Source organism: Sciurus carolinensis, chromosome 5 (genome assembly GCF_902686445.1).
Source record: "Sciurus carolinensis chromosome 5, mSciCar1.2, whole genome shotgun sequence".
Lineage (NCBI taxonomy): Eukaryota > Metazoa > Chordata > Mammalia > Rodentia > Sciuridae > Sciurus > Sciurus carolinensis.
The window spans coordinates 123821315-123846008 of record NC_062217.1 but is presented as its reverse complement, the minus strand read 5'-3'; the positions used below and the strand labels follow the sequence as shown (position 1 = coordinate 123846008).

The 24694-nt window shown below is 37.5% G+C and overlaps 1 protein-coding gene and 1 non-coding gene across 5 annotated transcripts in view; both read right to left on the bottom strand.

The window, feature by feature from the left end:
• The window catches only part of Mcu (mitochondrial calcium uniporter), a 191363-nt gene extending 169865 nt beyond the window's left edge, over positions 1-21498 (bottom strand). For 2 of the 4 annotated variants that reach the window (XM_047553694.1, XM_047553695.1), the window contains exon 1: positions 21330-21498. In XM_047553694.1, coding sequence (XP_047409650.1) covers positions 21330-21476 — 147 coding nt within the window. In that variant the 5' untranslated portion in view covers positions 21477-21498. Of the gene's footprint in view, positions 1-4672; positions 4815-5348; positions 5465-21329 lie in introns of all 4 variants that reach the window. The other 2 variants (XM_047553696.1, XM_047553698.1) reach the window with 2 other exon arrangements.
• On the bottom strand, positions 5788-5896 carry LOC124985966 (U6 spliceosomal RNA). Its single transcript, XR_007108901.1, has one exon. It is a non-coding gene; the product is annotated as a U6 spliceosomal RNA (small nuclear RNA).
• Positions 21499-24694: the final 3196 nt, after the last annotated feature.

Genomic DNA, 24694 nt, shown 5'->3' with positions numbered 1-24694 from the left:
TCCACATCATGCACAACTACAAGAATGGGAAGTTATACTCCATGTATACATTTTACTGTTATATATAACTAAAAAGAACAAATAAAAAAAAATTTTTAAAAGACTGCTCTTCAAAATAAATAAAATTAGTTCCATCGAGGCTGGATGTTTTGTTGCTGCTCTGCTACAGAATGCTGTATCCGCCGACAATGCTGGTCTTTGTGAAAACCTTAACTGGCAAGACCATCGCCCTGGAGGTGGAGCTCAGTGACACCATTGAGAATGTCAAGGCAAAGATCCAAGACAGGAAGGCACTCCCCTACCACCAGCAGAGGTTGATCTTTGCCGGCAAACAGCTGGAAGCAGGCACACCGTCTGATGACAACATCCACAAGGAGTCCCCTCTGCATTTGGTCCTGCGCTTGAGGGGAGGTGTCTAAGTTCCCCTGTTCTTTTGAGCTCTTGACAAGTTTCACTGCACTTTTCTTTCAGCAAAGTTCTTGCATTCCAAATAAATAAATAGATAAACAGATAAATAAAATCATACATTTACATTGCCACATCAGCTTGGAAGTTAACAAGCAGTCATTGCTTATCGAAAACATAATCTTTACTATGAAAGATGGAAATGGATTGGAATTCAATTACAGAAAGCCTTGAATATCAGACTAAGGAAGAATTTACATTAAGTTCTACAGGTAGTAGAGCCATAGTTTTGTGTGGAGAAATGAGATAGTGAGTGGGGTTTTACTTTTTTATTTTGTGTGTGTGGTGCTGGGGGATTAAATCCACAGCCTTAGGCATGCTAAGTAAGTGAACTATCACTGAGCTATACTCCAAGTCCTTTTTAAGTGAGGTTTCAGATAAATCTGGCAGGATGATTACAGAAGAAACACTGAGTGTTGGGATCCTATTTAAGCAACAGTCTAGACACATGGTAAGAATCTAAACAAGAGGAGCTGGGAGTGGTGGCACACACCTGTAATTTCAGTAACTCAGGAGGCTGAGGCAGGAGGATTCCAAGTTTGAGGCCAGACTGGGCAACTCCATGAGAGTCTGTCTCAAAAAATAAAAAGGGCTGGGAATGTAGCTCAGTGGTAGAGCACTCCTGGGTTCAACCTCCAGTACCACATACACACACACCAAAAAAAAAAAAAACTTAACATGGGGAGAGTATTGATAATCAGAAAGCAAAATGCAAGATAAATGAGAAGAAAAACAGACAAGGATATAGTTACTAAATCGAAGGGTGAGATACTGAACGGAACATTTAAAAAATAGCGATAGTAAATGTTATATTATTTTACCACAATTTTAAAAGAAGGCGTATGAAAAGATTACAAAGGAAAATGGAAATGCTAAAATTAATTTTAACTCCAATAACTGGGAAAACCAAAGGCACCAGTAAGAAAGTCATAAAGAGCTCCCTTTAGAAAAAGGACTCTATATTCTGTGAGGTGTGAAGTGATGCCGTAAGTCAAAAGAACATTTAAAATATACACAGGGGCAAGACTGAAGCTCACTCACTGATATAACAAAGACAATCAGCAGGAAGGAGATCACCCCACCATGCATGTACATACTAACACACCTAAGTCACAACTACCTGACGTATCAGATTTTACTGTAGTAAAAGAGTGGATGGACATTGTTACTTGGTGACTCTACTTAACACAGACCAAGAAGAAAAGAAGTCCTCTTCTGAAGCATCAAAAACCCGAGAACAAGAAGAATTTTTAAAAAGCCATAAACACTACCTACTTTATTTATCTTATAACACAAATAGGGCTGGAACAGCTTCAGTAATACAATGGTACCATTCATAATTCATAATTCTGTCCCCATTTATTCTAAGACATAAGATTAATTTGTTTAACTTGTTCTCTATACATCCCTTAAATGTTCACAGTGAAATTTTGTGGTTTTTATAATTACTAATACTCTAATATTTTTGTGTATTTTTTTTCTGTGATGAATAACATGCACATGAAAAGTATATACACTTGTAATATTGTCCAAATAACATTGTTATACTGGATATTGTGTTCATGTACCAACATGTAACAACAAATCCCATCAGTATGTACAATTATAATGCACAATTTAAAAAGTGGGAAAAAAAGTATATAAGCTTATTTTTCACAAGATGAAAACACCTATGTAACTAGTACCTAAATCAAAAAACACAAAATTATTAGCATCCCAGCAACTCCCTCATACCCCATTCCAAACACTTCCCCAAACCTCACAAGGATAATCAATCTTCTGACTTCTGATAACAGAGATTACTTTTACCCTTTTTCTGAAACTGATGTGAATGGAATTGCAGAGTATGCACTATTAGTATCTAGCTTCTTTTGTTCATTATATCTGTAAGATTCACCCATTTTTATATGTAACTGTAGTTTGTTCATTCTAGTCGTTGTTTAGTATTCCTTGTGTGATTATGTCACAACTTATTGACCCATCCTACTGTTGATAAGCATTTGGAGAATTCCAGTTTGGACTATTAGTTCTTCCATGAACACGTTTATCCATGTTTTTTGGTGACTATGTACACACAATTCTGTTGTATATAAATCTAAGAATGGAACTGCTGAGTCATAGGGCACGCATGTGTTCAACTTTAGTAAATAACTAAAGAACATTTAAGAAAGAAATATTTTAAGAACTTTATAGTGAAATGTGAATGACTAATGATTCTTCAGAAGGAAGAAATGCACACTGAAGTAGAATAGTTGATCTACATGGTTCCCAAAGGAGGCAATTTACTTAGAATATTTCTACCAGCAGTTTATCCTATGACATTTAATAACAGAAGTAACCAAGCTTATCTTGTCTTTTCTGGAACTGATGATGCTAAAATTTAGAAACAAACAACTGAAGAGCCATTACTATCAATAAGGTAAAGTAACAACTTTAGATCATGTTGCAGGAGAATATAAATGTTACAAGTCAGAACTTTGCAGTAGTTAAGGCTGTACTCTTTTTAAACCAAATCTTAGAAACTGAAGTAAACTTCAGAATTAATCTAACCTTCAAGTGATCAAATAAATGCTTTCTACCTCAATGAACATGCTAATAAAAATTGATTTATCAATCCCAAAAGGAAAGAAAGGAGGAAATCATTTAACCCTGGAATTGGGAAAGGCAATCTGAAGTAATCTGAGTAAAGTATGCACTTTAGTTAATAAAAATAATATATCAAGATTGGTTCATTAATTGTGATAAATATGCGATAGCAATGTGAGATGCTAATAACAGGAAAGATAGGCGGGTATAGAAACTGTGTTCTACTTTGCTATCTGTAAGTCTAAAACTGTTCTAAAACAAAATTTATTTTTAAATGTCCATTTAAACCATGCAACACAAACTGAAGATTGCAAGGCACCTGCTAAACTTGTTCAGAATGCAATCCATATGAACTTTATAACTCTCTCTCTCTCTCTCTCTCTCTCTCTCTCTCTCTCTCTCTCTCTCTCTCACACACACACACACACACACACATACACACACACTTTCCATCTATAGGCTTAGATACATAGATAAATATATGGAACATTCTATCTAAGCAATTTAAGGTTTGCACCTACCTAACTATAAAATTATGAAGAAGGCTCAGAATTCCTTTTTTATGCCATCTAATCTAAGCTTTCTGAGTATACACTAAAAGCATTTAATGATTCATTAAGAAGAAATCCTCCAGTAATCTTCAAACAATAAAATAAAATCATCCAAATTCCAAATAAGGTCAACATTTCAACAGTCCTAACTTTGTGGTTTAAATTATCAAGTCTGCTTTTACTTCAGGGGAAATAAAGGAAAAGAAATAGATTGTGCCTTTCAGCTAGTAAAGAAAACAAGCAGCCACTAATATGATGTGGGACCTAATAGAAAGAACATGAGCAAGAAGGCAGGCAACTTTGACTGTAGTTTCAGCTCTACCACTGATTTACTCTGTGATCCTTAAACACCTCTGGTCCTCAATATCCAAGACTGCATATCTATTTTAAGTATAATAAGTCTAAAATGAATTAGAAGGTCCTTCCATTATCACTTCTTGGCCATACCAAATATCCTAGTTAAATCTTTTATCCTTTTCTATTCTACAAAACCTTTAAAGGATGTAAAAAACAATACCCTACCACTGAATGCCAATAAAGAGAGAATATAATGAATGAAAGATAAGCTCAGCTGCATCATAGCTTTTGAATGTATTAGTAATCATACCACTATGAAAATATCTATTTGCTAGTCAACAGCATTTTGACATAGGTCCGAGAAGCCTATTCAACTGTGATTCTAGCAAGTTTATATTTAAAAAAAATTGGACATTTGGTTCTTCTACAGTTGAGTTGACAAACTTTATTAAAGAGTCAGATAATAAATATTTAGGCTTTAGAGACCATACGATCTCTGTGGCAACAATTCTGCTCTGTTGTAATACAAGGAAGGCCACAGACAATGAAATTGAATGAACCTGTGTTTCAATCAAAGCTTATTTACAAAAACAAGCAGCAGTCTAAGCTATCATTTGCCAATCTCAGTACTACACTCAAAGGGGGCAGGAAAATCAACTGGAAAGACAGTTTTTGTAAAACCACATCATAAGTTCACACTAAAATAAACTTTTTTGTTTTGTTTTTGTTTTTTTGCTGGAAGAAAATGCTTATGAATTATGATCTTCACATACCTGCAAATGTTCAAGTTTCCCCTGCATGAACAGGTCACATCACCAATACCTAAGACAGAGCAGGAAAACACTCTCCCTTACATGGTTGTTATGATATAACAGGGGATGTGTTAATTTATATAGGCAAAATTTACAAGATGACCTGCAAAAGTAAAATACCAGGTTTTAGCAACTTTAGCAACAAACACAGAAACACAAACCTGATTAATTAACTATGACTTCTTCCATATATTGAGCCAGATAATTAAGATAAATATCAAGGTCATTGGCTTCCTGGAAGAGCTATTCTGTTTTCATACAACCCAGTTGGTTTAGGTCAACAGACTCTTGTTCATTCATAACCTGTTAAACTTCCAGGAGGCCAGAGTAACTAACTATTTAAGCTAACAGTTCTGATTTATTCTGGAATGGGGCTGTTCATAGTATGAATGTTCAATCCAAGATCATATCTATCATCCATTCAGGTATACCTTAGCAAAAATGTTCCATTCTGCAATAGTCACCACACTAAACTTAGCTCCAAGTTAGCTACCAGGTGTTCAACAGCAGGCTGGAGCAAAGAGCCAACCCACAAGGATCAAGCAAGTGCCTTTTTAAAAACTAATCTTAAGAAATGTCTCTACATGGCTTTGCAAAGTAAGCAAAAACCATGCCAAATAGTAAAAAAGGCACTTACTTGACTCCCACAGGCCAGCTCCACACTCTAGCAGCTAAGATGTCACTGGCATGGTACATGGAGAGTGAGGTGGAAACGATATCTTGCCAACCACTGTAGGAATGGTAGTGAAAGACCTAAAAGAACAGAAAAAAGTAAAGTCAATGTCAAAGGTAAAGGCCCTCTTGAGCCTGCTAACATGGGTACCAAAGCATATAATGCCAGATAAGAAAAGAAAATCTGAAAAACCTTGTTTAGGTTATTCTTAGCTACCAGTTATTACAGTGACCCTTAGGACAAGAGGGTACTTCTAAAAGAAGATAAACTGTAACCTAGAATTAATCCAGATTGATTATGAGAAACTGTTATACACTTTATTTCTCAAAATTATCACATGGTAAACCCAAGCAAATGTAAAAATTGAGAACAACAATTCATAAATACTTTTTTTCTCTTCTTTTTTTAATATGAACACGTCACAAATTTGCATGTCATCCTTGCACAGGGGTCATGCTAATCTTCTCTGTATTGTTCCAATTTTAGTATATGTGTGTTGCCAAAGTGAGTACATAAACTAATACTTTTAGAAATATCTTAACTAGCTTTTTTGTTGCTTTGTTTTTGTTTTTATTTTTGCAGTGCTGGGTATGGAATCCAGGGCCTCATGCACACTAGGCAAGTGCTTTACCATTGATCTATATTTCCAACCCTTGAAAAAAAATTCACCCTATCTACAAAAAAAAAAAAAAAAAAAAAAAAAAAAAAGATGGAACTCTAATAAATGTTGAGGAACAAAGGAAAAAAAAAATTTTAAGTAAAAGGAATTTTGACAACAGAAGCCCTTGGGCTATTCAAATTCATTTACAAACCAGAGAAGCTCCAAGAGAAATCTTGGTGCATTAAAAAGAAAAAAATCCAATTTACTTGCCTAATCATTACAACTCTGTAGAATAGGGGTTCTGTTTGAAAAGACTGGAGATCATTCCAAAACAAGAACAAAAATAAAAGACATCTTTCCCATACCACTGTCTCCTTTCTTCACACTTACACTATGCATGGGTTATAAAAAAAAAAAAAAAAGTGTGATTAGCAAGAAAAACAACAGTAAAAAAAAAAAAATCATTCTTAATTCTTAATCATTCTCCTCCATGTAATCATTCCTACAAAACAAACAAAAACAACAACCAAAAAAAGACTCTTCCTTTGCTGCAGGTGCATTCAGTACTCTTTCTCTCAAAACTATGGAAGAAACAAATAGGTCCCTGAGTTTAATCATTCTTGAGGCTCCAGAATCTATCAAAAAAAAGTCAAAGACAATTTTTCATTCTCAGTAAGTTTTAACCAAAAGACTATTCTTGCATGATCCATAATTCTAATATGCTTAAAACTGGCCACTCTTTTTAACAGACAATCTGGTATTTCAAACTGCCCAGGTCCCAATTAATTTAATTAGAAGAAGATATTCAGTGTTAATGGCATATCTGGCCAGACTACAGTTTGAATGCCTAAGAAACATTTTCTTCTTACTTTTGGCTTGTGTTTGCTTTGCCTTAGCTACCATGCCTGGAAAGCATCCCATTTATTAGTGTTTCCCTAGCTGCCTCAGCATTTCTGGTTAATGCACAATATAGCAAATCATTTGGCGGGACAACCTGAATGAACCTCTGCACTATGTATTCTGTAAAAATGCTTAAACCATTATCAAGGATGCTGCAAAAGAAAGACAACAGCATAAAATCAAGAAGATAAAATTTATCAGAGATTGTCTTTTTAAAACAATAACTACAAAGTAAGAATAAACATGGATTAATATATGTTTATTATTAAAACAAATATTTATTTCACACCAACTATCTCTCCTCTTTCCTAGACCTCATTTTTCCTCTGGCTTGCTCCATAAAACTATAACACAATTCAAGAACAATCTTTTTACCATAATAGGCACATATCCTTTTACAAACTAAGCAGATAGTATCCAAATAGCAGATAATTCCAAACACTCAGAAACAATGAATTAATGCCAACAAGTTTCCATTCACAGCTTGTCTGATTTGAAAAATCTGAGGATTTTAGTGGAGTAAACCAAGCTTTTGCTGCAGCAGCTCAATCCCTCATGAGCTTGCTGTATTATAGCAGATGCTCTTCTGCATTTTGTGCAAGACATATTCATCTGTGTAATGAAACATTACCCTTCTCTGCCTCCTCTGGGGGAAGTACAAAGGGTTTTCCCAGGATTCTGATAAACGGGACTGCACACCAAAAATGGAAATTGGCTTTTCTCAAAGTCAAAACAACATTCCTTATCCAACTTAAAAAATGATATAATAGATTTCCCTTTCCTGTCCCTCAAAATATTCAGCTAAAAATACATTCAGACAACAGGATAATGATTAAATACATGGAATAGAAACAGAAATGCCACAAAGTAGTTAAAAATGAATGAACCAGAACCACATGTATCAACTATATTTTAAATATTAAGCAAAAAGAATAAACTACAGAAGGATACATAGTATAATATCTTCTAAATAAAGTTGTAAAACATGTTTACAATACTATATAAAGACTTATGGATACAAACATATACAGCAAAAGGAAAAATACATACATGGAGGGTAAACACCAAGTTTAAGAGAATGTTACTTTGGGAAAGAGGACAGGAAAGAGGACTAAGGAAGAGTACTTGGGGACACAATTACGGTGTTTCTCAAGCTAGAGGACATACGTTATCTTACTCCACTTGTTTTTATACACGATATACTTTATAATTTAAAAAGACAACTTTTCCCCTTGTATGTTTATCTGTACACAATGTCATTTCCTTTCCACCCCTAAAAGAAAAAAAAAAAAAAAAAAAAACCCTCCGGTAATAGAATGGCCTTTCCAAGTGCTCTCCTTTGAGAGCATGCTCATCAGCAGTTTCTTCCGTCTTTTCTTCCACTAGTGCCATGATTGTCTTTTTTTCTTCCGTCTTTTCTTCCACTAGTGCCATGATTGTCTTTTTTCTTTTTTTTTTTTTCTTTTGCGGTGCTGGGGATTGAACCCAGGGCCTTGTGCTCGTGAGGCAAGCACTCTACCAGCTGAGCTATATCCCCAGCCCATGCCATGATTTTCTGATCCTGGCTGTGATGTGACCTTCAGATCCATAACTCAGAGCCACAGCTTCTCTGCTTTTAATCCACCCAGAATACTCATTTTAGACAAGAAATCTATTATAGTTCCCTTTCATTCTCCTTTTACTGCTAACAGCTCTAGCAATCATTAAAAAGAAAGTCATTATACATTTAAAGCTCATCCAACTTTGTGGCACTTGGTCATACTAAAAACCTGAATTCATTCTGAATCAAAGACCAATATAGAATGAGATAGTAAAACTAAAGAAAGCACTGACTAGAGTTGGCTCTCTATAAAATAAATGAATTTTCCAAAACTCTATAATACCATGATATACTAAATTACTGTTTTATAATCTCAACTGTGCTTAAACAATTGCTTTGATGCTTAAGTCAGAACTGAAATTTTTAAATTTTTGTTTAATATTTCATTTTGGGGGGGTGTTAAAAAAAAAAGAATAAAATGTGATGGCCAACATCTGAAATCCCAGCTACTGAGGAGTCTGAGACAGGAGGATCACAAGTTCAAGGTCAGCCTCAGCAACTTAGCAAGACACTGTCTCAAGATAAAAAACAGCTGGTGTGTAGCTTGGGATGTAGCTCAGTGGTAGAGTATTCCTGGGTTCTATTCCCAATACTAAAAAAAAAAAAAAAAAAAAAAAAAAAAAGGCATAAAATAAAGAAGCAAGCCAAAGTACTAATATGTACATAATATGTACACATGTAATGTCACTTACCACAGCACTGCTTCATGGCAGTGAGCAGAATTCTGGCAGTACAAGATACAGAATACAGTAATGGCAGAATGGAAATTCAGAAGGTTAGATAAAAAAATAAAAAATAAACACCTCCGGGCTGGGGTTGTAGTTCAGTGGTGGAGTGCTTATCTAGCATGTGTGAGGCGCTGGGTTCAATTCTCAGCACCACATATAAATAAGTAAAATAAAGGTCCACTGACAACTTAAAAAAAAAAAACAAAAAAAAAAATTAAATAAATAAATAAACACCTCCATGGGGGGGGGGGGGGGAGTTGTGGCTCAGCGGTAGAGTGCTCTCCTAGCACCTGTGAGGCACTGGGTTTGATCCTTAGCACCACATTTAAAAAATAAGTAAGCAAGTAAGGAAAGAAAGAAAGAAAGAAAATAAACACCTCCAAAAATCTGTCATCTTTGGAACTATATATATGTAAAGAATCTGGAGTTGGCAGTACTATTTTCAAATAGTTCCTTTCTCTCTCTTGTAGTGTCCAGCACTGCCCAACCCCCACCAATACATACCAGGTATATGTTATTCTATCATTCCTTAAATTGCTTTCAATTTTTGTTTGCTTGTTGGTTTTTCTTTGCAGTGCTAGGGATTGAATCTAGGGCCTTGCACATGCTAGCCAAGCACACTACCACTAAGCTACATCCCTAGCCTGCCTTTAAATAACCACTTTATAATAATTTCTCATGACTACTGTTACTTAGGCTTTTTATGTAGTCCAGCTTGTTTCAGCATTATGTGAACTGTTTTTAAAAAACTACTAGCTGCTGTGTGAATGACAAAGGTTATTCCTTCTTGACATTTCTATCATCTCTGCCATTGTAGTGTCTGGGCTCAGAGAACAATATGATTTACAGCTGTATTTTCCCAAGAGTTGAAGGATTTAGACAGTGGTATCTAGGACTGTTTAACTCATCAATTCTGATAAACCATCCAACACTGATAGTGTCTACAAGCTGACACTGTACTGGGCTCCATGGAGCTGAATGATTTATGCCTGTAAGGTACTAGGGGCAACTAACCACTTACTAAGGTTTTACCCTGAGAATTCCAATAGCATAACTACAAAAGAAAACAGAAACATTTTCTACTTCAGTCTGGTAAGCCACAACTCAATTAATTTATCGATACAATGCAATCTCACTTCAACACTCCAACCATAACTCCTTTGTCTCTTCTCCCAACTCACATTTTCACCTCTTCCTCCACTCCTTTAGTAGTTTGGGACAAAGAAAAAAAGATGGGACTAAAGGATTATGAACCATTTAAAGGTGAATGAATACAGGATAAACTGTTCATCAAGGAATCAGAAGCAATTAAGGAGAATGTCCTGAAAAGGAACTGGAAGGCTATTTATCTTTCTTCAAGTTCTTGATCCTTGTACAAATAAGCAAATACATGATATCCGGGTTTATGACTTCATGCAAGCCACCCAATTAAATAATATAAAAGATACTTATAAAGCATTATAAAAAATGAAAGGTAACTTGAAATTGAAGAAGTAAGTTCTTTACGTTCACCTAATCAAGCATCCTTATTTAACTGACAAAAATAATAAGGCCCAAAAAGGTTAAGTGACTCACCCAAGATCAAATAGCCTCTTTTTGTTTTATTTTTGTTGTGGTACTGGGAATTGAACCCAGGGCCTTGCACATGCTAGGCAAGCGCTCTAATACTGAATTATACCCCAGCCCCCAAGATCAAATACCAAGTTAATGGAAGAGAGAGGAACAGAACTCAGATTCCTGACTATTTATTATACCATATGTCACCTAATCCTCTTCAATTACTTTTGTTTTATTCAATTACACACACACACACACACACACACACACACACCCCACTCACAACTATCACCTCTTCATTTATTTATCTATTTTAGAACTAACAAAAATTTTCTGTGATGGTACAGCAATCCTTTACTCATAAGATTCCAAAAGGTTCACCAACTAAATTGCAAATATAACCTCTTCTGGTAGAGCAGATACTGCAATGTCTCTTAAAAACTCATGGTTATCAAAGAAACAGCTATTTTTGTATTATACTGCCTAGAGGACTAAGAATTTATGCCTTCTAAATAAACCAATCCAGTAAGGTACCTAGTCAATTAAAATGCTAAAGAATCACTCCAAATCATTTTATTTTAATGTTTATACCTCTTAAGAGACGGGGATGGCAGAAGCAATAGGAATCTCATATATTTACATTTCTAATGTGGAAATGAAGATGGATACATTTTTAGGAAGAAAAGGTTGCATACTTAGGAAAATCTACTTAAAATAAGAAAGAAATGGTGTCCTATTACAAAGTAGGGTGACTGTAGATAAATATTGTACAATATTGGAATGTTTTTGCCACATAGAATAAATGTTTGAAGAGATGGATGTTTTTACATTAATTTGAACATTACACAACGTATACATGGATCAAAGCATCACATAGTGCCCCATTAATATTATAATTTTATGTGTCAATTAAACAAATTAAAAAGGAAAAAAAAGGTCAATATTTCCTAAAGTGAATCAAAACAAGGCAATTAGAGCTCTTTATCAACTCATATATTACAAAAATGGAGAATAACAAGAACAAAGTCAATTACTCAAAAGCATTCCTCTAGTCAATGAACATAATATTAAGAACTACTACACAAGCTTTGAAGACTGTGATGTATAATGCACTCCTTCAATGATGATCTGCTGAGTGCTTTTCATGTTGTGTACCTTTTCTCACTGCTGTGCAAATCTTCCAAATTCTATGGGGAAACGGAGAGGAGGTGGGAACATGAGAATAAGGTGGGCATCTGATTTGATACATAAATTTTTAAATCTCTTAAATATAACTAAAGCACAACAGTACATTTTAAAATATAAAATTAGAGGCACAGAGAAAATAATAAAGCATTTTAACATTACTATAAAAAGGAATACTTCAAAGAAGGTCAAGAAATAAAGTTTCAGAGCCCGAGTAATAAAGTCAGATCTTAAACTGAATTGCCCTTCTCCCTGGTACTAGCTAAGAGCTAGTCCATATCCAATTATCAAGTTCTATCAATTCTATTTCTGAAAACTCTCTCTTTTCTATTCCCTTTTCACTACCCCCAATGCTACAGTCCTAATTCAGGCATCTCTTACCTGATCCATTGAGCTGCCCCTTACTGCTCTCTTCTGCCTCTTTGGTCCCATCCTTTCCGCCCACCCTCACACCTGTTGACAGAGTGACCTACCTAAAAGTACAAACCTAAATCAAGTGATTCTCCTACTTAAAATCTTCAACAGCTCATCTACTGACAAGAGGTATTTTTTTCAGATGGTAGATTAAGTTGTAAAATCAATTTAGGGGGCAGCCCCACCAGTATTTCTTCAATAAAACAGAATCTATATATGCTTCATGCATACTTTCTTGAGACTTTTCTTTAGTTTTACCTACACACAATGTGCACACATAATGGGTCCTAATGTAAAATGCAAAATGTACTTCTATGTGGCTTGAAAAACTGACACATCACACAAAATTTCAACTGCTTTACAAGTTCCTTCACTATCACAGTCTGATCCCTCCCCCTCAGTACAGGGGTGAATTGTCAGACTCTGGAGTCAGACTCTTTGGGTTAATATGTCAGATGTGCTATTTACTAGCTGTGTGATCCTGGACAAGTAATTTACTGTGTGTCACTTACCAGCTGCGATCCTACACACATCACTTAAACAATCTGAGGTAAAATGAGAATAATAACAACACCCATGCCATAGGGGAAGGCAAGGATTAAGGGAGATAACCAATGTAAAGAGCTTGGCACATTGTGTACTTGATAAATATTAACTATCACTGATATCATTACTACCATCCAGCCTAATCTCCAACTATTCTTGCCCATAATCTGGTTGCATGTAACAAACTACTGACTGCTTCTCAAATACATCTTACTCCTTCATGCCAACCACACTTTTCCAGTCTGTCACGTGCTGTATTTTCTCATGTTTCAGCTCAAGCAATATTTCCTCTGAGTCCTTCCACAGCTCCAACAGGGCCCTCTGAATGCTCCCCAAGAGCCTCCATCAGGAAAAAAAAAATTCAGCAATACAGTTACACTGATTCACAATGTCCCCTGGCTAAACTGTGAAGTCTTATGGTACCAGTGCCTAGCACAATGTCTCATAAAAGGATGAGTTCCATGAATACTTTCTGAATGAGTAACTCCAGGTTACTGGACCTTTCTAGGTCTTCATTGTTCATCTGTACAAGAGCAGTATTTTGCCTAAGGGATTGTGAAATACACTAGAAGTGATTTTAAAAAAAATGTTTGGTGTTCAAGCAATACAGGTTTACTGGGACTGCTTAGTATTCCAAACTTAACTACCAGGATCCCCAGGAGGGAAATACTTTAGACCCCCCACTCTCCAAGGGAGGATGAGGAAAGAGATTAAAGAAATGTAGTCAGTACATGGATATCTCTTGGAAGAAAACTGCAGTAGATACCTGAAAAAGAAACGAGGGTGAAGGAGCAGATGAAGAGGAAGGAGGACTCACACTGACACTCAGTATGGTATAGCTTTAGTTCTTGCCAGACCTTGGCTTAAATCCAAAGCCATTTGTCCTGTCCATCTTTGCATCCTGGCACTAGAACAGCTCATGATACTTAGGAACAAGTGAATCTGTATCATCCTCAATTTCCTCATCTATAAAAAGAAGATAATAATACCTGTCCTAAGGTTATGATGAGAATTAAAAGAATAATGCCCTCAGATCTTAGATGCTTTCTTCAATGTGCCTGTGTTTATAGAGATCAGGTAGTTCAAGCTAACAAATTTGCTCTCTTCTTATCTGACAAATTATCAGTCACATTAACTTTCTCTGAACTAAAATTTAAAGCAGACATTAATCCTCTTAAATATCCTGTAACATTACTTACTGCAGATTAAGTAAGAAGCACACGAAGATCTGTCTTAGAAGGTGAAAAAGGAATTTTTAAAGGATCTTGTTAGCTGTAAGGCAATATAGTTCAGGACTGCACATTTTTGACTGTCCTCTGGACAACACCATATACCTAATGGACTCCTCAGCAATTTTCCAGTGATTTACAAGAATTCCTCAAAAAGGATGATAAATAACAAGTTTAAAAAAACATGTAAAAACTGAAAACTTAAGTAAGAAAGCATGAAAAGTAAACACTCCACTCTTTCAAGTTAATAAATATGACTGATGTTGTTAAAAAAAACTTTGGAAAAGACTATTTTTAAGAGAGGTGGCATAATGCAATGTCATATTATCCAGTTATTCCAGAACTGTATCAGAAAAAGTTTAGCTTTAGCATGCTATTAGGCCCAGTTGGTGACAAAATTTACCAAGTTATATTTTCATCAACATAAAAGAGTCAAGCCTATACATGGTTTGTGGGTCAATAATTCACTAATTTAAATTAATTTGCTTGAAGTCAACTTTCATTTCAAACAGGCTGTCTCACTGCAAGCATTTAACAAAGTGCAATGAAATACATGAATTGTTTACCTTTTGTTTTCAACCTGCAGAGGGCAGATTTTTTTTTTTAAACAGGTGTCAGTCAGCTTGATCTAATTCAGAAAATACTTATCAAGACTGAGTTTGAGTTTAGGTACACAGGTGAAATGTTTGGATATGAAATGTTCCCCAAAGGGTTTGTGTGTTGAATCCTTGGCCCCCAGAGCAGCAGTAGAGCCTTCAGGGAGATGACTGGATCATGGTGGCTCTAATTTCACCGATGGCTGAATTCTTGGATGAATTTATACCTCGATGGGCTACTGGGAGGCAATGGAAACTTAAGAAGGTGGGGCTTAGTGAATTACTGGCTATATATTTTATCCCCCCTTTTCTGCCACCATGATGTACTGTCTCACCACAGTCCCAGAAACAATGGAGACAAGTAAACAAGGGCTGCAACCACGGGTCAAAATAAACGCTTCCTCCTTTAGGTTGGTTTTCTCAGGTATTTTGTCAAAGCAATGGAAAGCTGACTAACACGGGTACTTACTCTAAGAACTTGACTTTTAAAATTTTCTTTTTAAACCCAGTATTGTGTAATTTAGTAAGAAAATAACTGAGAAAACCAGATGTATGGTCCGTTTTCAGCTCCACTAGAAGCCATCTCATCACACTTGCACTCATTTCCTCAAAAGTCACTGAGCTCTAATTCTAGAATTTTGTAGACATTCTCCACAGTAACATCTTCCTTTTCCTCAGGACGTTATTCTTTTTAAAAAAATATTTTCAGTTGTGTATGGACACAATACCTTTCTTTTATTTATTTATTTGTATGTGGTGATGAGGATTGTACCCAGTGCCTCACACATGAGAGGCAAGCGCTCTACCACTGAGTCACAGTCCCAGCCCCTCCTCACAACATGTTATTCTAGTAATTCTAATACATTCCCTGAACCCTGGTGGGACATTAATCAGTTGAATAAAGGATTCAAAACCTGAGACTGAGAAGATATTCCAAGATATTAAAAAGTAATCTTAACCTTAATCACAGAAAAACAATTTTTAAGAAAACCTGTAGGGGCACAAAGCTAGAATGCAAAAAGGAATAAAAACAGCATCCCAGAAGTTACTCTTAAAATGGCATTAATGAAGATCTTGTAGAAAGCTTTGATTTAAACAGGGAGGCAGTCCCCAAAACAGAAAACGATTGGCTGTCAATGTACTGTTATTGGGTTTGTTTTTGTAGTACTGGGGATTGAACCCAAGGCCCTGCATATGCTAGCTAAGCACTCTCCAACCTTTTTTTTTTTTTTTTTTTTAAAACAGTCTCACTAAATTACCCAGGCCTTCAACTTGTGATCCTCCTCCTTCTCAGCCTCAAATAGTTGGGATTACAGAAGCACACCACAATGCCCAATTTCCAATATACCATTGTTTGTTTGGGTCTGTTTGTCCGGGTACTGAGAATTGAACCCAGGGGCCTTCTACAACTGAGATATAGCCCCAGTCCTTCATTATTTTTAATTTTGAGAAAGGGTCTTGCTAAGTTGCTGAAGTTGGCCTTGACCTTGCAATCCTCCTGCCTAGGTCTCCTGAACTGCTGAGATTATAGGCATGTGCCAACATGTCTAGTTAATTACACTATTCTTGCTGCTGTTTTCTTTTTTTTTTATATGTATATATACATATTATATATGTGTATATATACATATATATATATTAAGTTGTCAATGGATCTTTTATTTTTTATTTATTTATATGTGGTATTGAGTATCAAACCCAGGGCCTCACACATGCCAGGCAAGCACTCTACCACTGAACCACAACTCCAGTCCTGGATTTTCTATTTAGGTTTCCCATTAGAGTTCCATAAAAAGCATAGGCGTCCTTTAAGACTCAGAAAACTTCAAATAATCAGAATTTGTTGAATGTATCCAAGTTCATTCACTCAAATATTTTCAAGACTTTAAGATGAATAAAAAGATGTTTGCTTCTTTAAAAAAATGTATTAAACATTTATCTTGACCCTCAAAATATTTTTTGTAGTTACTGTTTTTTTATGCCTTAATTTCATTTATTTATTTATATGTGGTGCTGAGGATTGAATCCAGGACCTCAGACATGCTAGGCAAATGCTCTACCACTAAGCCACAACCTCAGCCCTCAAAATCCTATTACAAATTTGGAATTTGATTCAAGTATATATTTATAATAACCTGGGTAATTATCATACTTTTGCTGAGTACAGACAGAAAATTTGTGAACACTATAAAACTAATCCAATGGTACCACCTCTTTCCACCAATTCAACCTAAAGAAGTATAATATACAACCAAAGATAGCACTGGCAATACCAAGCTTAAAGCAATTATCAAAATTTGGCTACCTAAGCAAAAGACTATTAAACAAGTTGGGGAGAGGGGTAAGATACAAATCTTTGTTTTATCTCCCCACTAAGATAAGATGCCAAGAGAGAACACGACAGTGTCAATCTGTGTCCTGAAGATAATAAATCCCATCAGAATTCAGAGAAGACAGAACAGGAAAAAAAAGGAATTAAGAGGCAGGAATCACTGGGCCTGATGGTGCACACCTGTAATCCTAGCTACTCAGGAGCCTGAGGCAGGAGGATACAAATACCAGGCCGGCCTCGACAATTTAGTAAGAACCTGTCTCAAAATAAAAAATAAAAAGGCTGGGAATATAGCCCAGACGTAAAAGCACTCTTGAGTTTAATCCCCAGTACCAAAGATTAAAAAAAAAAAGAGCCAGGAATCACACAAATAAAGATTCAGACTAGAACTGTGAACCCACCTCTACTTAAAGGAATTTTAGTCCTAGCTGTTTTGAACCACAAACATAACCTAACGGGATTAGCGAAAATGTTAGATTTGAAAGGAGTTGTAATCTAGGTGCATACCTGTAGTCCCAGCTACTCAGTAGGCTGAAGCAGGACGATCAAGGCCAGTCTGGACAAAATAAATTACATAGACTGTCTCAAAACAAACCAAAATAGAATTTGCAGGTCAGAGTCTCTACCCTAAAATAGACATTAGAGGTTTGAGGAGAGATTAAGAGTGATGAAGACTGAAATTAAGCTACAGAAACTACATAAACTGTTAGTATGAACGTAAGGGACAGTGCAGAGATTGGCTTGAGTACAGTGGAGGATCTGTGCTGCAGAGGTCGATTGGGCCAGACCATCGAAAACGCAATAAAGAACTCGGATTGGTGTCAGGCAACATAAACTCATTAAAACTTTCAGTCTAAACTGAAACAGTATCACTGTCAAAAAACCGCAAAGAGTAGAGGACAGCAACAAACTGTAACAGTACAATGACAGACTTAAGTAAGAGATTTAGTAATACACACAGCAGTGGATCACTAGGAAATGCCAATGGTCACACTGTCATAATCAGAGATGAGACAGTTTGATTTAGCAAAGAATTTTCAGCCTACAATGAAAGGCAGTTTCCCTTGAAAACAGCAGCCACCTTCACTTACCATACAGACAGGCAAACAGCAAACATTTTATATCAGTCTCAGTTACAGTCAAAATGTGGACAGCAATAACAGGTTCTTCACACAGGAAGGAGAAAATTACACTAGATGGTGCTAAAAATATTGAAAAAGTCACTGTACTCAATTGAAAGGTTTTTTTAAAGTTGGATACAGTGGCACATACCTACAGTCACAGCTACTTGGGAGTCGGAGGGAGGTGAATCTCTTGGGCCCAGGAGTTTGAGGCCAGCATGGGCAACAACTCAAACATCTAATGGACACCACCTCAAAAAAAAAAAAAAAAAAAAAAAAAAAAAAAAAAAAAGGCCAGGCATGGTGACACACACCTGTAATCCCAGCTACTAACCAATAATCCCATCTACTCAGGAGGCTGAGGCAGAAGAATCACAAATTCAAGACCAGCCCAGATAACTTATCAAGATTTGTCTCAAAATAAAAAACAAAAGGGCACAGGTATCGCTGAGTTATAGAGCACCCTGGGTAAAATTCCCAGTACTGGAAAAATAAATTTAAAAGATGTTTTAATGAAGGTTGGGAGAAGGTAAATTATGTTTCTAACTTTACAACTGCATTTACCAACTAGCTGAACTACTATATTGCTTTGAACTCATTCTCCAAACTTAGAAAAGATGTATTTCCAAAAGGATGACAAAAAAGTAAGCAGTACTATAATCGATTATGTCCCCCTGCTCTAATTTACCATACCTACTACGGCAGAACAAAAGTGGCACAAGTTGGACTTGTGATCCAGGCCAATGCAGAGTGCCATCTGCTGCACACACACAGGATGTCTCCTGTGCAAGAATCAACCTTAGTGTCTCTCATGTACCTTTATAAGAACATCTATTCTTTCTAGAAAGTTGTTTATTCCCAAATTCACTTAACACATGTGCCTCAAATCACACCTACTAACAGAATTCCCACTCATGGGACTTCGAAATACCAATAATTTTGTAACAAACAATTAGTTAATCTTAGAACAGAGGTCAGAGATGGAAAGGAGCAATTGCAGTCATATTAAAAAACACAACAAGGAGGTCATAATATCTGGAGTGAGTAGGAGTCCTAAAACTGTTATATGTCAGCTATGTTAATCTTGGCCAAGTTTCTAGCCTTTCTGGATCTCAATTTCAGGCAAGAAATACCAAAAATTTAATCTCTAACAGATACTTCTCAAATTGTCTTGTGAGGAATCGTAGAATAGATGGAGACAACTGGTCACACGATTTCAGAGCAAGTACAGAAAAATTAAAAATCCATTTACACATTTTAAAAAGGTTCAACTTTTTTCAAAATCTTAGAATTCTAAGTTCATTTACAAGTCACCATTCCCATGACAACACTTCTGTCCTTCAGAAATAACACTTCATTGTAAATGTACTTTCAGTTACAAATTCAGCACATCAGTTTTACCCACCCCAGAATAGCACAGAAGAACACTTTCATGAAGTATCCCCACAAGGAAGACACTCACAGCCTGACGGATTCAGACAGTAGAAAATCCATGAGGCACAATTTTAAAAGGCTACGTGAATACCACACCCAAACAGTATTAAAAACAAACGGTGCAAAGTCAGAAGATATCTTATCAAAAAACAGAGAGAAAGACAACTTGGGAAGTCTTTAAATAGTTTGGGAGAGAGAGGAATGCAATCAGATTTTGGGGCAGCCTTATGTTTTTAAGAGAACAAAACACATAATTCAAGGCTATGAAACACGCAAATCTAAACTGAACTAAAGAAAAAGCTCGGCTCTCACCCAAAAGCTTCAGCAAAGCAATATGCCTGTATGCCAAACATGAAAAAGTGCAATTTTCTCACAGGAATGAAGATAGGGTCCATAACTATGACTAATAATGGCAATACTCTCTTGCATTTGCAGAGCATCAGTTCTTTTCATAGCTCTTTCAGACAATTTATACTATCGTGGGTCTAAGGATTTCCTCTTTGAAAACATCCAGTTTTGTCCTCTTAAGAGCTATGTGATCAGAACAAGACAGGTGATGTGTTTGTTGAGAGCTGAAGGCACTAGTTCCTCCCATTAAGCTGTCTGCAGTGATGTTCTTTTTTAACTACCACACTACACAACTTAGCCCTAGGACATAAAATCTACACTCATTCTCTCAGAGTTGGCCAGAGCCCAACACATATGGGTCTAGAAAGTCCAAAGGAAGGGAACCTGCTGACTTGTTAGGTCATGAACTCCATGCCAAGTTGATCTCTTGCAAATGAAAACAGAAATCTCTCACCCTCTCCCTCCTACCCATCCCTCCCGGCACACACCCCAAGGCTGTTCAAATAGAAACGCCCTTTCATTGCCAGCCAATGAAACCCAGCAATAACTGGTTAATACAACCACCAAATCTCTGCCTCTGGAACAACTTGTCATATTCTCTTCCCCTGTGCCGGCTGCCCATCCTTCCTTCTTCAGGCACTCCTGAAGCTTAAAAACCAGCCCTCGGAAAGAATCACTGAGGACCTTTAAGGACCCGAGGGGATGTAGCTTGTCTCCTGAAGCAATGCAGCATCCATCTCGAGGAAGCTGGTCCCCGTGCACACACATATGCAGGAAGTCAGAGAGGGGGATAAAGTTTGATTTTCCTTCTTGGTCGTTCCCCTAGGGCCGAGAGAGGACGAGTGAGCAGCCCCGCTGGGGTCCTGGGTTGCTCTCCGGGGACAGTTTCCAGCAGCATGGCACTGCCACTCTTCTGACACATACACAAGGCAGCCGCGGCAACTTAGGGCACCCCAACCCGCCAAGAGGAGGAGGGAAGGGGACAACTTGCATGGGGCTCAGTTAGGAGCATTGGGGCAGAGCTCTTAAGAAAGAAGAGAGGAGGGACCGAGAACGGAGGCGGGTCAGGGAGAGGTTCAAGTCCCGTCCCTTCCCCGCCCTGGTGTCCCCAGTCCTGCGGGAACATCCCCGCCGTCGCCCCTCCTCCTCCTCCTGGCTTCCTCCCGCCCGCCCTCCCTTCCTGGTCGCCGCCGCAGGCGCCTGAAGGGCACGGCGGCTCCACTGTGCCCTGCAACCTCGGGAACGGCCGGGAGTTGAGGTAACTCGCCCGCTGCCCCGGCGGCCTGCCCGCCAGCGGCTCCGACACGCCAGCGCCGCCCCGCCCTCCCCGGAGCCGCCCGGCGCGCTCGCTCACCGTCCGGTGGTGCTGCTGCTGCCGGTGGCGGCTGACCGCCAGCCCGGGGAAGCAGCCGGCAGTCAGCGCCCCGCAGCCGCCGGCGCCCCCGCCGCCGCCCCGGGAGGAGAGGAGCAGCAGGAGCGATCTACCTGCGGCGGCCGCCATCTCTCAACTGGAAACGGCGCCGACCCAGGCAGCGCAGCGGACGGCTGGGGCGGAGCTAAGACCCGCCACTCACCGACCCCGGGCCAACTACCACCCTAGACTGAGTTGATGAGGCGGGGCTTCCTGCAAAGCCCAATGGACTGGCGGGAGAACCACACTTGAGGCTGCCTGTCACTTCCAGAGTTACCTATTGTGGGACATAGTCAATTACAGGCAAATTCTAGGGAATCGGTAATTGGCACCCGAGCCCCTCATAATAGAGCCATAAGAGATGACATGTTCGATTTGGCTAATGTTCACCAAGATAGAGCTAGGATAAGGGTAACTAGGGAAATAGATATCTATGCAAAGCTTTGTTCCAAGTTGAGTTGTGAGTCTTCCAAAGTTAGCAAATAGGTACCAAATTGATAACCACTAACTGGGTATGCTGTAACTCTCATCGACATGCCCAGAGTTAGAATTCATAATTGGTTGTATTTGGATATACTGAAATTAACTTTACAGCATAAAATGGTCTGATGACTGTGATGTGTAGCATAATACAGGAGGAATAGAATGATTTCAATACGGAAGTCCCAGAATAAGTACATGCCAACAGACTACATACACTTCGAATACTCAGTTTGTTTTACAGCATCCTTATACTGATATTCTCACACTCTCCAGAAGCAGCACTCTGTATCTCACGTACTTGACCCAGTGTGCATTTTTTAAACTATAGAAAGGACCAGTTGATAATGTATTAAAAACCATGTAAAGATTTTTAAATGGAGTTTCATAATTCTGCTAAGATGGTCTTTGGAATAACTCCTAATCACTTTCTCTTGAAAATATTTCCTTCCACAAGAAACAAGTTCATAATATGGACTCAGAATTTCCTCAGAAGAGACTTCCTTGCTATCTGCTTATTATTATGATCTGGTTAATTATCATACCTCCTTTTAAAATCTGAAACAAAAACAGTTATGAAAGCAAATACAAGTATTATCCTAAATTTTGGAAAACTAATTTGTAAAATAGCCTTAGGTGAAATTAAAACCAAACAACTAGCAACAAAAGCACACAAAGAAAATTTTACCACTTGTTCTAATAATATTCTTTAAAGTTTTTCCTAAATGGTAATTTCTTGGTCAAGAATAACCAAATAGGGGACTGGGGTTATAGCTTAGTGGTAGACTGCTTACCCCCAACGTGCAAGGCACTGGGTTCAATCCTCAGCACCACATAAAAATAAAATTAAAAAAAAAGATATTGTGTCCATCTACAACTAAAAAATATTTTTTAAAAAAGAATAACCAAATAGGGCTGGGGTTATAGCTGGGTGGTAGAGCGCTTGCCTAGCATGTGTGAAGCACTGGGTTTGATTCTCAGCACCACATATAAATAAATAAAATAAAGGTCCATTGACAACTAAAAAAAAAAAAAATTAAAAAAATGAATAACCAAATAATAAAGTGGAACTTTCCCTTTTATTCTTAAGCCCAGTCCTAGAACAGTAAAATGATTGACTTCTCTGGGTGAAACTATCATGCCACTCACCCAAAAAGCTTTACTGCCCAACAAGTGGAAACTGAAAACTCAGGAATGATCACCCCATTCAACAGCTGCACAGAATAACACCCTCTCTCCGCTCCACCCCATGTTAGAAATCCTTGACATTCCTGGAGCAATTTCAGTTACATTTTCCACCTATCTATTTTTATCCCAACTGCATTCTATGTATTTGTCCATGCTGTGCCATTTTTTCCTTCTCTCTCACCCCTTCACACCTTCTTACTAAGATCATCAGGGATTTTAATTTTGTTTTTGTCTTCTGTGCCTTTGTCGAATCTGGTTATGAACCAAGATTGTTCCCTCCAACCCTACTTTGTGCTTTGAGAAATTTTACCGTAATTGTCTTTCTCCTGTTTTTCCAAGTATGGAATTTATGTGCCACAGACATACCGATCATTCTAGAGATAATATATTCATATTCATAAAGAATGACAAAGTAATAAAACACAAAAAAATTTTAAAAATAATTGTTTTATTATTCAACCATTTAAAAAGGAACTATCCACCAGGTTCAGTGGTACATGCCTGTAATCCCAGCAACTCAGGAACTTGAGGCAGGAAGATTGCAAGTTCAAGACCAGTCTCAGCAACTTAGCAAAACCCTCACCAACTTAGCATATATAGATGTATATACATATGTGTGTGTGTGTGTGTGTATACATATACATATATTGTATTTGCCTAGTTCTTGTGATCTTTTCTGTCCTTTTTCTCAGTTTTTCTGGATCACAAATATTTCTAGTCATTATAACTAAGAAGGGCTCAACTACTCTTAAATCCCACTATATATGGTTTCCTATTGCTATCTATATTTATTCTTACTTCATTCATATTATATTTGTGTGTGCATGTATATACAAATATATAATTTAGATAGTGATTTCTGGAAGAATTAATAGGAAAACATGTTATCTCTGGGAAGCTTTAAGGGATCACTACCCTCTTGAATGGTTTAAATTATTCCTATCTACATATTATTTTTATGGTTATAAAAATATGATCAGTAAAACTCACATGGTTGCATAATTGTTTCTGAGCCCATTCTTAAAAACAGTTTGCAACAGGCGCAGTGGCGCATGCCTGTAATTCCAGTGGCTTCGGAGGCTGAAACAGGAGGATGACAAGTTCAAAGTCAGCCTCAGCAACTTAGCAAGGACCTAAGCAACTTGGTGAGACCCTGTCTCAAAATAAAAACTAAATAAAGGGCTGGGATGTGACTTAGAGGTTAAGCACTTCTGGTTTCAATCCCTGGTACCAAACAAACCAAAAACAGATTGCTCAGGGCTGGGGCTATAGTTCAAGTGAGTACTTGCCTAGCATGCACAAAGCTCCGGGTTTGATTCCCAGCACTCTCTCACACACACAAGTAAGCTAAAACTAATCAGAGAAGATTTCCTGGAGCATGAAACCTTAACTAGTTTCCCTTCTAAAATGTACACTGAAGTCAGCTCTCAAGTATGACTCAACTCAATGGAGTATTTGCCTAAGCATTCCAGAATAGCTAGGGTGTGTAGGTGATGCACACAATTCATTGACGTGAGCAAAAAAGCATGAAGGAATTTGCTCAGAGGTCTGGGGGCTGTGTTTCATGGTTTACCGATAATGTGAATTATTCTTCAAGTGAGATCAATGGTTCTTAAAGAAGAAAAAAGTGTATGAGTGGG